The sequence below is a fragment of the Pteropus medius genome, unplaced genomic scaffold (genome assembly GCF_902729225.1).
Source record: "Pteropus medius unplaced genomic scaffold, Ma_sr-lr_union100, whole genome shotgun sequence".
NCBI classification, from domain to species: Eukaryota; Metazoa; Chordata; class Mammalia; order Chiroptera; family Pteropodidae; genus Pteropus; species Pteropus medius.
The window spans coordinates 21,061,038-21,076,636 of NW_024349797.1; the positions used below are offsets into that span (position 1 = coordinate 21,061,038).

The window sequence follows — 15,599 nt, forward strand, 5'->3', positions numbered from 1 at the left end:
CAATATGCGTTAATTTTTGTGAAAGTTGTCAGATCTGTGTCTAGATCGATTTTATTTATTTATATATTTTTTACCTATGGAAATCTAATTGTTTCACCGCCAATTGTTGACAATACTGTTCTTTCTCCATCGCATTGCCCTTGTTCCTTTTTCAAAGATTGGTTGGCAACGTCTAAGTGGTCTGTTTCCAGGCTCTTTATTTCGTTCCTTTGGTCTCTGTTCTTTTCACCAATAACGTGATGTCCTGTTGGCTGCAGCTTTGTATTAAGTCTGACAGTCAGTTCTCCAGCGTCGCTGCCCTTCAGTATTGTGTTGGCTGTTCTGAGTCTTTTACCGCCCCCCCCGCCGCCGCCCCCATAAACTGTAGAATCAGTCTGTCATTATTCACCAAGTAGCTTGCTGGGGTTATGATTGGGGTTGCGTGGACTGTATAGATCAAGGCGGAGAGAACCCACATAACAATACTGGGACTTCCAGTCCACGAACTCGAATGAATATCTCTTTATTTCTTTAGACATTTTTTGTTTCTTTCATAATTTTATAGTTTTCTGATAGAGATACTGTACACCTTTTGTATTTTCTTTCATCATAATTTTACAGTTAGCTACATATAGATCCCATACAGGGTTTGTTAGATTTATACCTAAGCGTTTCATTTTGGGGCGCTCCTGTAAATGGCGCTGTGTTTTCCATTTCAAACTCCAGTCATTCATTGCTGGTTCATAAGAAATTGACTTTTGTATATTAACCTTGTATCCTGCAAACGTGTTATAGTCCTTTATTCTAGGAGGGTTTTTTCCCTCCATTCTTTGGAGTTTTCTGCATCGGTAATTGTTCATCTGCCGTGTTATGTCTTCTTTCCCAGCTTATATACTTCCGTTTCTTTGTCTTGTCTTCTTGCACCAGCCGGACTTCCAATACGATGGGATGAGAGGGGACATCCTTGCTCCGTTCCTATTCTCAGGGAAAAGCATCCAGTTTCTCGCGATTAAGGGAGGTGCTAGCTTACGCTTTCTGTGGATGGTTCTTTATCAAGTCGAGGAAGTTCTGTATTCCTCGTTTGCCAGATTTTCCTCTTTATCACTGATCTTAAGCCGTTTCATTTGGCTCTGCCATGGTGAGATTTTCTTCATGTTTCTTGTGCTTGGGATTTACTGAGCTTCCTGATCTGTGGATTGATAATTTTCATCGAATTTGGAAATTTTTCAGCCATTATTTTTCTAATGATTTTGTGCTCCCCTTTAGGGACCTGAGTTACATAGACATTGGGGCACTTAAGGTCTTGCAACCTCCCTGGCCCTCTGTTCCCATTCGTAGTCCCCCCTTTCTATTGGTATTTCATTTGGATAGTTTCTATTGCTATTTCTTAATGTTCACTAATCTTTTCAGTTAATCTCATCCAGTGTATTGTAGTTTTCTAGAAGTTTGACTTTAAATAAATGTATGTGTATATATACACACACCCACACCTACACATACACACACACACACATCTTTTCATGGCTCTATCTAATATAGTCAACCTTTCCTCTGGCTTCTTGAATGTATATAATACAGTAGTAATAACTTTAATTCTGTCATCGGAGTCATTTCTGGGTTAGTTTTGCTTGGCTGATTCTTCTCCTGATTACAGGTTGTATTTTTCCGCTCCTTTGAATGCCTGGTCGTTTTTATTGGCTACCAGACATTGTGAATGTTACCTTGTTGGGAGCTGAGTATTTTTATATTCCTATAAATACTTTTGAGCTTTGTTCCGGGTTGCGGTTAAGTTACTTGGAAACCGTTTCATCCTCTCGAGTCTCGCTCTTACGCTTTGTTGGGGGACCAGAGCAGCATCTCGTCCAGGGTCAAACCCTCAAAGTTCTCTGCCCGGTGCCCTGGGGATTGAGTGTGTCGCTTCCGCTCTGGCTGTTGGTGACAGGAACTCTTTCCGGGCTGCGTGAGCCCTGGCGATTGTTCGCGTGGCTCTTCCCCCTGGCCCTGGGTAGCTTCCTCGCGTAAATGCTGCTCAGTTCTCAGCGGAAGACGTAGGGGGTATTTTCTGCAGATTTCTGAAGTTTTCTCTCTTCATAGCTCCTTCCTCCTCAGTACTGTGCCCCGTGAATGCCAATCATCTTGGCGCCCTGTCTCCTCAACTCAGGGGTTCCCCTCCCCACATCACTTCCTGCAGGCTGCATGCTGGGGCACCGCTTCTGCTTGTGCCATCTCTGAGCAGGTGCCGTCCCTCCTTGTCTGATGTCCAGTGTCTTAAAAACCCTGCATGATGAATTTTATCTGTTTCTTTTAGCAGTTTTAGGTAGGATGGCAAATCCAGCGCCTGCTACTCCAGCCCGGCTGGAAGCAGAAGTTGATGGCACTTTTTAAAAAGTCGCTACAGAATGTCGATAAGAAGGAGAGAAAAAAAGTTTGCAGTAACAATAACCACAAAAAGGGGATGTGGGTGGTGGCAGGTTAGAACTCAGACCTTCCTTTGGATTCTAACCTTAGCATGTGTGGCTTCACTTTTTTGATGGAAGCCTAAAAGGTAATTTATACAATGGGAAGCTAGGAATTTTCAGTTTTAATGTCTTCGTGAGCCAACAGATCTACTGTATTATCCCAAAGACGGACCGCTGGCTTCAACATGTGTTAGAAGGTTTTATCTTGGAGAACCAGTTATATGGCGTTAGCCCCACTGGTGGGTTTTAAACCATCTGAACTGTGTTTTTCTGACTTTTCTTCCCAACCATTACAGGACAGGCTTTCACCCGAGGGAATATTGTCTGAAACTAATCAGTCTAGGAGATAATCGGTATTGTGGGCGATGTAACCATGTAGTAGTTTAAATAGAAGATTTTATACTAATGGAAATTAGTAGAACAAATTAAGATAAGAATAGCTTTTATTGTATACTTTTTGCTGAAACCATGTAGCAAATAAAAGTTTATTAAGGCTACTTTTTAGATAACATTTTGTTACTTCGGCTTGGGAACTGACGACATCCCACCCAGCTTCTTCCAGCTCTAACAAACGTAACCAGTGAACGTGCAAAAAAGTCAGTCTCCCTGTAAAATAAAAACTTGCACTTCAGATCTTGGGCGAGTTCTGCCCTGATGCTCATGATTTTGTCTGCTCTCTCCGCCTCCCCGTCCGTAATCTCAACCTTTCCTTTTATGGTCAGGACTTGGCCACGTTGCATGACTTGCTAGGAGCGTTATTGAAAAGCACGTTAGGCCTTTTCCTTCTCTCCCTCTCATCCCAGACACTGGATACTCCGTTCCTGCCTCAGAGTTCCTGGTGCCACTGAACTTCAGAGCAGAGGCCACGCGTTAAAGCATGCGGTTCACACGTCACTGGGGGTTTCTCTTCTGCCCACCTGCAGGGCGCCTTGTTTGCTTTAAAACTGTGGGAAGCAAGGGTGCCAGGCAAGGCCAGAAAGGGGGTCAGTAACGTTCGACTGAAGTGAACGGAAAGTTTGTTAGCTTTGAACTCCACCGTCTCATCTAAATTGAACACAGGCCGTGTCGCCTCTTAGAACGACCGTGTGTGTCCCCTCCCGGTCTGCGCCGCGGCCGTCTCGCAGCCTGAGCCTCACGGCAGATCTGCACACCGCTTTTGCCCGATTCGAGAGTCTCTGGCGCGGTCCCCGTCGGCAGGAGGCGCGGCGGCGTTCTCGGTCAGGCGCGGGCCGCCGGCCAGCGCTCTCACGGTCCGGTGCGCGAACATTCGTTTGTGAGCGTCGTCTGAGGCCGGATTGCTGACGGACGGGTCAATTCTTGTAACTTTCGGTGAAGTGAGGAATTTCAGAGCTGGGGCTCAAGTGGCAGATCCAGCCCAGGGACGAGCCAGACTCGGGGCTCCTGACTGACCCAGGTGGTCAGAGGAGAACCGGGAATCTTAGGAGAGAAGCAGAGCTGGAGCCCTTCAGCCAGGGGCGGTGTAGCGGGCCGCACACCCGACGGGCTGAAGTCCAGACCGTAGCAAAGCAGCGGGCACAGTGCTTCCCCCACTACCTGTTTCTGTGTCCTGTTGCTATCGGATGCTACTAGAATGCTTAATAGTGTGACAATGTAACATAACTTTTTTGGAAACAGTGCATAATACGGAAAGCCAGCTTCTCTATGAGGTGTCTACCTGCAAATTATTGAGTGAACGGTGGTTATTTTTTATTGCTTACACGATCGGTTCTAGAATTCTAAAACCTGTAATATGATTTTTTTTTTCTAAATAGCATGCATCTAATATTTAGGAAAAGGCAAAATAATGCAGAAATTCTGCTATATTCTACTTGGTACCACGCAAGTCCCACCGGAATTAATACTTGTCATTGGATGGACAATGCGGAAAGGTGGAAATTACAGAGGTTTTCCAGCTGCCCCCAGCTTGTCACTTTCCAGCCGTGCTGCTTGAGACGGGGTGGATGAGAACCCCAGCGTCTCCAGTGTCATCTGTGAAATGGGATGCCACCTAAATGGGAGGATGAAGTATGGACTGAGGGAATGCACCGTGATGCTTAGCATCTGACACGTCATGGGTGGGAAGAGAGGGTACTTAGTGCTGTTTTAAATAATTAAAGAGAAAAAAGTAAAAACACCTCAAGATAAAGGGGCAGATTCTAAGAGAACCTTTTAAAATTAATAGGCCCCTGGGACTTCTGGGAACATTACCCAGATAGCAACAACATCTTCTTATCGCCAGAAGATTTACAGAGTGATCTCTGTAACAGAGTGTTTTTATCTCTAGATAATGGGACAGTCCTGTGAATGGAGGGGAAAGTGCGCTTCTGTCACCTTTTAAACAGAATAAAACAGACGAGCTACTGGAAGATCTTACGGTGCCACTTTGTATCGTAAAACAGCAAATAAACTTAAAAGTCATAGCCACAAGAGCTACATGAAGATCTAGGGTAAGGGCTCGGCTTCAAGGTCATCTCTTTGCCCGTGGAACCAGGGGCGACGTGTGTCCTACCTGGACCCATGACGTCACTTTAAATTCAGAAAGAAGCCGGCATCTGGCTGGGCCCTCCGGAGAGTCAAGCCAGAGAGGGAGCCGTGGATGTGATGCGGTGCTCCTTTGGCCCCTGGTCCCGTGCTGCCGTGTGAGGGGGTTCACATGGAACTGCCCTTCGTCTTAAGATTAATGACACATTTCCTCAACGTGACGGGAGGTGCTTCAGAGGCAGAAACGGCACCTCGTGCTGCAGTCCGGGCCACTCGTGGGCCAAGCGCTACGCAGCACTCACAGAATTTGCTCAATAACTGCCGTTAATGCTGATTTCACTGAGAATCGGTGTTTGCTTTCTGCTGTTATAAACAGTAAAATCAAGGATGGTGAACTGTAATGATACTATGCCGCGTTCTTGTTGAGCGTCTATTTGCCATCATCGTATCAGATGTTTCCCGCACGTCAACGTTTATCCTCACGAGAACTTCAGAAGGCAGGTGGCATTACTCCCGGAGCGGTCAAGTCAAGTCATTTGCCAAGGTTACGTGGCCAGTAAGTGGCAGACCCAGGACTTGAACCCCGCCCAGTCTGCATCCCAAGTCAGTGCTCTTTCTGAAGCCCCAGGACCTAGGCCGTCCAGTGCGGGTAGCACTGGTTACCAGCCTTTCCGAGGACTGGTTTTCTGAACCTTGTTGGGACCTTGACAAAATGCCATGAGGCTGGAATTTAGCCCCGAGGAGGTCTGCTGCTGGCAGAGGGTGCAGAGTGTCTCCTCGGGCAGATAGCCAGCTAAGACACCTGCGTTAAGAGCCTCACGCCACTGTGGGGCTGGTTCCACCTGAGATGAAGTCCTGTCTGTTCCGTGCCCATCGCACCGGATAGTGCGGCGTGATCCCTGAGCAACAGTTACCTGATACCGAGGTAAAGGGACAGTCTGCCTATCGGGTGTCAGTCGGTCCCCACGCCTTCCTAAGAAAATGAGCAGGTGCCACAGCCACTGGCGGTAGTTCCATTTCAGACAGAAGTTTAAAAAACCCAGAAGGTAAAAATATAAGATTATTGTCTTTTTCAAGCCTCCCCTTAACGCCACAAAGTGCAATGACACTTGACAAGGTTGTGAAACTTTGATAAAGAGGGTCTCTGGGTAAAAACTGTTTTAATGATCTCTGTGGATAAAATTTAGAGGTACAGGAATGAGAATGACCTTAAATAGCTCGTTAAGGTTATTTGTGCTGGATTCCTGATCTACTGAAGTTTTCCTTGACGGAATTCAGAGGAACTCGCCCTCTCGCGCTGGGGGGAGCCCGTGAATGTTCAGAGGCTGGAAACGGTTTGCTTTGCATTGGTTACACCAAGCTTTGGGTTTTGTTTTTCATTATGCTAATCAACTTTCTTCCCAGCCGGTGGGAGCGTAAAGTCACTTGAACAGCCCTGGCCTTTTCTGTGCTCAAAAAAGGTTAAGTACAGGCAGCTCACACTGCTGGCAAGAAGCCACCTCCCTCCTGGAGAGCGACCACCTGCAGACGCCAGACAGTCCGCTGCAGGTGACACCACGGTGCTGGCAGGATGCGGAAAGTGCTGGGGACTGCGTCGTAGGGAAAACTCGAGCGAATCTCACAAATGGAGGTTCTCTTAAGCACATCAGACATTGCAGCTTTTTATCACCTGTCATTCAAAGGCAGGTATGGAGGTGGTTGGGGTTTTGTTCGGGGGCTTGGGTGTTTTTGGTTTTTTTTTTTTTTTGGTAAAATGTTAAAATTAGACTTTCCTATACAAACTTGGCAATATAATTAGAACGGAGTCTTATGCAGTTTTATTAAAGCCATTCATAGAGCAAACCAAGACTACAGTGATGCTATTTGGCCTCATAAATTTTTAGAACGCAGAGCAGGCCTGCGTAGTCTTCCTTGGTATGTTGTTATAGTGATTTGAAATGCAAGGTTATATGGTTGAGGCCAACTTATTCCTCCTTAGTACCGTGTTGGCCACCACAGCCAACGTGCCCAGGTCCCGTTAATGAGCGCGTGTGCCCTCTCCAAGCTGCTGTCTAGTCAGGTGACCCCAAAAGATCATGGAAATGCGTGATTCTATACACCAGATTTTTTTAAGCCTTGGAAAACCAGTATCATTAATAAAACACTAATTCATTTTTCAGTCCTATTTTTGCATCACAATATTCACACAGCACATAGGAATTTCAAAAAAAAAAAACATCGAACTTGACTTTACTCCGTGGTGCCTACAGTTTCGCCGGGAGACGTAGACGATGGGCAGAGGGAGAGGGCGGTGGTGCAGAGCCACGCTGCGGAAAGGGGGAGGGAGGTCGGTGCATCGAACGCGGTCGCGTTGGGTGCGGCTGTTAGGCTGGTTTCTACGCTTCCGCTTTGAGGGAATGGAAGACGTCGGTCATGCAGAAAGCTAGCTGAGGAATATCTCGAGCAAAGGCAGCAGCAGATACCAAAGCCCGCAGGGAGGGGAGGGGGCCGGGGAGCGAAGGGAGAATGACATAGCGTGAGGTCGAGAGCCAAGGACGGTCACGTAGGGCCTGGGGGACCTCGGTAAGGAATTGGGACTTAACGACTCTACAGGAAAATCCGGTTGCCGTGGCCGTCAGGGCGTGTGCCCCCCAAACGGATGCGACCACTTGTGCTGCTTTGTCAGAGCACCTAGTCCTTAAGAGTCTCGCCTGGCGGGTGGGATGGCCTCGTGGTCGTCCGACCGACCTGTCGGGTAGCATCGTCGGAGCAAACGCCGAGGACCACGCTCTGGATTTCTGCAGCGTTTGGAGGTTGCACTAGACAGGTCCTAACACCCCCTCCGAGGTTCTCTGATATCGTGGAAAAGAAAGTAAGTTGGCCCGCATGTGGGAAGCTATCATGGCAGTGGAAACCACAGTTTAAGCAGTGAGCCGTAGTGACAGAGAGAGGGAAAAGGCGGCAGACAGTAGAATGAAGTGTCCTACGAAGTGAAAGACCCCGCAGAAGACCCGTCGTCTCCGGTCCTTGATCATTGTGTCACAGCAGCGTGCCAGTGGGTGCCCACTGGGCCGGTCTCTCTGGGGGGCACTCAGACTCACAGTTCCTTTCCTCTGCTCTAGATGACAGCGCCTCTGCTGCAAGCAGCATGGAGGTGACGGACCGCATCGCCTCCCTGGAGCAGCGGGTCCAGATGCAAGAAGACGACATCCAGCTGCTCAAATCGGCTCTGGCCGATGTGGTTCGGCGCCTGAACATCACCGAGGAGCAGCAGGCCGTGCTGAGCAGGAAAGGACCTACCAAAGGTGGGCGTTTCGGATGACACGGGGGGGCAGCGGGCAGCCAGTCCCCCTGGAGACCCTCGTTCTGGCAGATGCGTGGCACTCTTCAATATGGACAGGGAAGCAACGCTGAGAAATCGAACAGCGAAACCCCCTTAGCGTGGTCACGGCCATCACCAGAGCAGGCCAGTTTTTCGGCTTGACGCCGGCAACGTGTAGCCCAGAGGCGCATGTTTCTAGGTGAATAGTGAGTGATTGTCTGGTCGAGGAAGGGAGCCTGGTTCAGCTCCTGAGCATCGCCACCGTGGCCTGAGAGCGTTGTGTATCGGGGTTCTCGCCCCGTGATCTTTCGGGTACCTTTTGGGGCCCGTTCCACCAGAAACTTTTGATAACTGTTCTCTCTTTCTCTGTACTCACCTTATGCTGTCATTCGTTCTAGCCCAGCAAACATTTAACTGATCTCATGTGGCACATGCGAAGCTCTGAGCCAAGGACTGGGGACGCAGAGGGGACGGGCCCTCCCCTGAAGTTTATCACTACCCCGCCCCCCACTCCCCCAAAGCTAGTAAGCGCCTCCTGGGCAAAAGCCTCCTGTTTCTTCTCAGCTCCTTCCTGGCTGCCCACGAGAGCATCGCCTACTACATGCAGACTCCTGTACCTAGTGGATTTCTGGCAAAGCGAAATCATTTCCTTTCCCTGTGACGCCCAGGAACGAAACATAAAACAATATTTGTGTTTTTAGTAACTTTGGAGTGACCTTCTTAAAATGCTGGAAATGAAACGCCTCCTAACAGCTTCCAGCCTGGTAGGTAGTGACCTGCCATCCGCTTTCCACCTACACACGTGGCTCGTCTTTTGCCAGGTGACTTTTCCTAGTGGACAGTTCCGGAAAGTGGAATTAATTTCCTCTTGGCTGTACAGTTCCTTCGGTTAAAACATTTTGAGATAGCAGCACGTAACTGTCCCTTTAAAATTAACTTTCTTTTTCCGCTTGGAGTTCACAAATTATTTCACAGTTACCATATTTGCCTTGGAGACAGGAGAGGCTACGTATGCGCGTTTTTTTCCTCCAGCACTTGGCTATATTTTCACACATTTTCACATTTCTGTGCAAAGAAATCTATTTCTTTGGCCTTCAGGGTAATTATCACCAGCTCCGTGGGAGATATACATGCTGGGTGACGTCTCCATTTTGAATAATCCTTTCAAGAATTCTTTTTCTCCTTCTAAGTTACAAAGCGATTAGGGTATTTTAAATAGAAACCAGGTTATTTTAGGTATTCTTGACCTACTCGGCTTTCCAAAAAAACTCGGATGTCTACTGTATCCTAAAGGGTACAATTGAAGGAGTTGCTTTATAAAACTTGGGACTTCTAAAACGTCTTTGTTTTTAGAAAATTAGGGGGGGTGGGGAATCCCAGAGGGCTGTCCAGGAGTTAAAGTTTGATTTTTATAAAACTTTTAAGATGATTTTTTTCATAGTTAGAGCTGATGTTTCTCGGTAACATTCTTCTCATAAGTGAGAATAAATCAAAGCATGATAGCCAGAAGGCCACATCAAGAAATGAAAAAAAGGCCGCCAGACAGTCCGTGAGGGGGCGGCCGGCCAGCAAGGAGCGAGCGGTGGAGCTCCCTGCTGGTCTGTGCTTCATTATGGTGCGGGGGTGGGGGTGGGGACTGAGCTTGTCACCAGCCCAGGATGCTGCCTCGTCTCTGGCCCGTGCCCCGCTGTCAGGGTAGCTGGCTCTCCATAGCTGTGGTTTGATTGGGAGATCTTTTAGACAAGATGGATTTTAAGGCAAACCTCCTTTGGTTTTTAAAAGGCCACATTATGATTGTCACTTTACGTTACTTTGGCTTCCATCCTAACACGGACTTGAAGTGGACCGGACACGTGGCATCTTAACATTTAAATGTTAAGTGATTTTTTTGTTTTCCCCCAAAGCTGAGTCATAAGCTTAGGGCTCTGTCTTGAGCTTCCTTTGTGCTGTTTGCCCAGCGACAAGGATGGCTGTGCCACAGAGAAACGGGCCACGGTGGGCGGCGGCAAGCGTTCAAAGTGCTCAGAGCAGGCGCACGGCAAGCCGCCTCTCTGTGCCACCGCCTTCCCCGTCGCTGGACTGCGCTTTCCTCTCACCAGCCCCGGCACGGCCCCGAGGCCATGCTTGCTCCCTGCCACAGCGCTCTACCGACGGGAGGAAGTTACCGCGGCCTCCGAGCTTCGACTTGGTCACTTTTCGTGAGACTTAACTAGTGTGACCACGAGAACCTCCGTCTTGCTCACAGATCAAGCTCGAGGCTTCGTGAGAGAGGGCGGGACCGGCCAACCCCATAACGGGCTGGGCCTGTGGGCTCAGTTCCTACAGAAGAAGCTGTGTCTCAGACTGCTTTTCTGGGGCCGGTATTCTCCTGTCCCCGGAATGGCCTTTCATACGGATTATCCAACTCAACCCAATGACACTGGGTCATAGGGTGACCTCAGTCTCTTCCTAAGCTCCCCAAATTTGACTCTTCTCCTTTTCCTTTCATATGTTTTTTTTAACATTAAGAACCGGTTGCCCTGTCATACGCCCCAATGTAGAGAGCGCCAGCCTGCGAAGTTCGCTTCATCCACGTTGGACTTAAGACCCCCTTTTGTGTCGCTCTTGCGAGCGAACACACAGAAGGACGTGTGATGGGTAGAGAGGTTCACGCGTGGGATGGGGAACTTGAATAGGAAGCCGTGTCGGAAGAGCGAGCACAGGGGCCAGGCCGGAAACCTGCGGCGCCTCATGACATTGAACGCTGTGTAATCTAAAAACGTCATTTCCTGGTGGCAATGGGGGACACACTCGTGTGACGTTCACAGTCAAAGCAGGACATAAAACTGCGCGCATTGTATAATTTCGACTCATTAGACACAATCCGTGCAAAGAAGATTGGAAAGAAGTATTCCGAGAGTGAACATGGGTTTGTTTTTTTTTTCCTGACTGCATGACCACATTGTTTTCCTTTTTCATGCTTTTGGTTGGCTTCTCAATGTCCTTTGGTGTATATTTCTTAATAAGCAGAAAAATTTATGTTTTAAAAGTGACTCCTTGCTTAGCGCCGGATCTGACCTTCACTGCGCCGAGGGCAGCGGAACGGCTCACCGCCCACAGCCAGAGCCGGAGCTCACGCACGTGTGTTCTCACGGAGACAGGAGTCCTGATGTGGGGTTAGATTGATGACCGAGCCATTGCACACGTGCACGGCTACTTTCCATTTCAGTGCTAGGGGAGCGTCACAGGATTTGGAATGTAAAATATGGGTTACAATATAGTCATTGTCCCACGTGTCTGGATGGTCCGCTCTGTTGGGCGTTAACCAGCAAATAGTTCTATTTCTCATTTTAATTTTGCTTGTGTGTCAGACTGCAATCCGGCAGCCTGCCTCTTGTAACACTTTAATGTCCTTTTGCAAACTTTTTTATTGGTTATATTGATAGCCCCATTAATGAGCAGATCAGACAATATAACCAAAGACCTCTCTGGCCATGCGGATAAGCAGGTCAGCCCTGCTGTTCCAGGACATCGAAATTGAGTCTCAGAATTTACCCCCTGTGACTGCTGTCGAAAGCAGGTTATGGATCATCTTTAATGACACAGCCCCTGCTACATTAACACTTCACCCTAATATTTAAAATAATACTATAACTACCATTCATTGGTTGGCAGGGTGCTGGAATTTGCAATAGATATTTTGGATATTTTAGCTCATTGCAGCTCTCCACAGTTCTTTGAAGTAGGTATATTTATGCCCATTTTACAGATGAGAAAGCAGCCTCTAGGAGATTGAATAATTTGCCCCACATTACAGCTAGTTAGGGAAAATCTGAGACTGGACCCAAGGACTGGCCAGACATGTGGGTGGATTTTTTCTGCCGTCCATGTTGCTTTGCTGTGTACACCTCTTAGCAATATTCTTTAAATCAACATTATTCAAAACAATTCAAATATTAAAGAAATGAATAACTATATGACTAGAAATGAGAGTTCTTTTCTCAAGGCATAATTTGATTTGCAAAGTATCCCAAATACAATAGATCATATTCAGCACATAATTGTGTGAAATGTTATGTTATGGTCTCTTCACAAATTTTATTACATAGTTGCATCTGACAGATTTTAAGAATTTAAGCTCTTTGCAGTGAATGAAATTAATTCTTAATTCCTCATCCTAGTTAAACCAAAATTGGAGCGCGATATTTTTCTCTCTCATCTACTGTGCTTTCTCCTTATCTTTCACCTTAAAAATCAATTAATTACAGAAAATAACTTTCGCTTTCTTTTTTTAGACAGAAAATGCTCTAGTCTCTTCCATTTTTCTCATTAGTCGCCCTCCCCAGTTTTCGATAGGCATTCTTCAGTGATAAGTAGAAAAGGTTTAGTGGATATATTCGGTTTTTCAGAGAATAAAATTGTTTTTCAACTTTGTAATTTGAAAATGTTCAAATGGCTATAAAAGTGGAAAGAAAAATGCCTTTTATTTTTCACCTGGCTTCATGATTTATCAACATGTCAATACAGTTTTATTTATTATTTCTCCCCAATCCCCACTGACTTCCCCTCACCCTATTAGGCAAATCCAAGGCATCACTTTATTTTATCTATAAATGTGTCAGTATGAACTTCTAAGGTATTGAAAACTTCATGATACCATCATCACACTTATAAAGTAGTAATTCCTTAACATTGAGTCAGCATTCAAATTTTCTCAGTTGTCTAAGAAATGACTTTTCTATAGCAACCCTATCGAAGTATAATTTACATAACAGAAAACGCACCCTTTTAATGTGTACAATTCATTGGGTTTTAGTATATTCACAGAGTTATACCGCCACCCCACTATCTAGTTTTAGAACATTTTCATCACCCCAGAAGATACCCCAGACCCATCAGCTTTCCTTTCCCCTTACTCCCTCCAAGGACACCCCCCTGCCAACCATGAATCTGCCGTCTCTATGGATTTGACTGTTCTGGACATTCTGCTTAAATGGAAGCATCCATGTGTGGTATTTCGCCCCTGCCCTCTCTCACGTAGCGTAATGCCATCAAGGCTCCTCCGTGTCACACATAACATATATCAGTACTTTGTCCCTTTTGGTAGCTGAGGAATATTCTGTTGTGTGGATATATGACATGTTGTTTATCTATTCATCAGTCGATGGAAATAAGGAATGTTAAGAAATGATTTTTTGCAGTCAGTTCAGTAATGTCTTTTTTCCCCATACATATTTCCATTACATTGAATTTTCAGTGTTACAGGATTCGTGCACTACTAGACCCAAGCCTGAGAATTCAAATGAATCAACATGGTATCATGAACAGCCTCACTTACCAATATATTAAAATTCGATTCATGTGCATTTTGATAATTTCAGTGTCTTTCTTAAATGACATAATCAGAGTCAGCATCTTACGTGTGCTGTGGGTCTGCAGACTTCTGGCACAGCAGGTCAGAGGTGACATATCCTCACACTGCTCAGTACTTCGCTCTTTTCCTAAGTTACGTTCTTCTGCGAGATCTTCATTCCATCGTGGGGTTCCCGTCTCTTAATTGGCTTTTATTCGCATACGTTCAAGTTCACTCTGTGCGCCGTAAGAGTCTGTGCTGTTTTGACATGTGATGGTGTCCCATATCCACCACTACTGAGTAAAAGAGCAGTCTCACCACCCTACGAAACGTCCTGTGCTTCACCTGTCAACACCCACCACGCACATCCGCTGCCGGCCACCGATGTGGTTTTCGTCTCTGTAGCTTTGCCTTTTCAGAAAGTCTTTTCAATGGACTCACACCGTGTGTAGCCCTTCAGACCGGCCCCTTTCGCTTAGCACGGGGGGTTCAAGACGCATCCGTGTTACTGCGAGCGTCGGCTCATTGCCTTTTTTGCTGAATCGCATTCCGTTGTATGGATATACCACAGTGTGTTTATCCGGATGCTCACCAATAGAAGGACATCTTGGTTACTTCCAGGTTTTAACAATTATGAATAAAGCTGCTGTAAATATTAAAAGTAGGTTTAACATAGAAATAAATTTTCCAGGCGGGGGATAAATCCCTAGTGTCACAGTTACCAGGCCGCGTGTTAAGACTGTATCTAGCAGTCGCCACACGCCACGTTGCACACCCGTCGGCAGTGAACAAGAGCCGTGCTGCTCCTCCTGGCCAACAACGGGCATTTCGTCTGTTTTTTGGATTTTAGCCATCCTAATAGGTGAATGGAGAGATCTCATTATTGTTCTGATTTGCATTTCCCTAAAGACGGGAGATGCAGAGCATCTTTTCATATGCTTATTTGCCATCTGTATATCTTCTTCGGTGAGGGGTCTGTTCAGATCTTTTGCCTATTTTTTTAATTGGGCTGTTTGTTTTCTTATTGTGAGTTTTTAGAGTTCTTTTTATTTTCTGTATATAAATCCTTTATCAGCGATGCGATTCGCAAATATTTTCTCCCGATCAATGACCTGTCTTTTCATCCTCTTAACAATGTCTTTTACAGAGCACAAGTTTTTATAATTTTAATGAAGTCCAAGCCGTCGATTTTTTCTTTTATGGATCGCGCTTTCGATGTTGTATCTAAGAAATCATCGCCAAACCTAAAGTCACACAGACTTTCTTCTAAGTTTTATAGTTTTGCGCTTTACACTTAGCTCTGTGGTCCACCTTGAGTTCATATCTGTGTAGGGCGTGAGGTTGGTATCTAGGTTCAGTGCGCCAGCCCCGTTGGTTAAAAATCTCCGTCGGATTGTCATCACACCTCTGCCAGTTCTGCTAGCATTTTAACTTTGACGTCCTCTCCCTTTCGACACGTCTTAAAGAGCTACTTGGACAGAGGCGCGAGTTCTGACTCCCCTCTCTCTGCTCGCCTTACAGCCAGACCGCTGGTGCAGACTCTGCCTTTACGAACCACCGTCAACAACGGCACCGTGCTACCAAAGAAGCCTAGCGGCTCTCTGCCGTCTCCCTCCGGGACCAGGAAAGAAACCGCTGTGCCGGTGACAACCAAAAGGTAGGCACGGAGTGCCGTAAGGGAACTCTAAAAGCGGTTCCATCTTAGAGTTTACAACAAGTATTCCTTTTTTTTATTGTGATACTTTACAATTTTTCATCTGAGTTCATGCTTGTAAAAGTACAGTATCTGGTGTGTGGCCATAACAGGAACCGTAGAGATTTATTATTCTTTAAATTTTAGTCGTATTATCTTTGAAATCTCGTTAGCTGAAACTACAGTGTGCCGTTTTGTATTTTCACTTAAAGTTCCCTTTTGAAAAAGCAAATGAGAGTATAACCTACGGAAAGAGGAACGTGCTGGTCCCAGGGTCGTGCTCGACACACAGCAAAATTTGGATTACCGAACCAACCTTAAATTTTTATCTATAAAATCTGAATAAGCTCATAT

At 46.3% G+C, this 15,599-nt stretch overlaps 1 protein-coding gene across 4 annotated transcripts in view; it reads left to right on the forward strand.

Annotated features, from left to right (window-relative positions):
• EML1 (EMAP like 1) overlaps positions 1 to 15,599 on the forward strand; it is a 152,124-nt gene that overhangs the window by 87,744 nt on the left and 48,781 nt on the right. For all 4 annotated transcript variants that reach the window (XM_039884202.1, XM_039884204.1, XM_039884201.1 and 1 more), the window contains exons 2-3: positions 8,021 to 8,203; positions 15,074 to 15,209. In XM_039884202.1, coding sequence (XP_039740136.1) covers positions 8,021 to 8,203; positions 15,074 to 15,209 — 319 coding nt within the window. The remainder of the gene's footprint in view (positions 1 to 8,020; positions 8,204 to 15,073; positions 15,210 to 15,599) is intronic.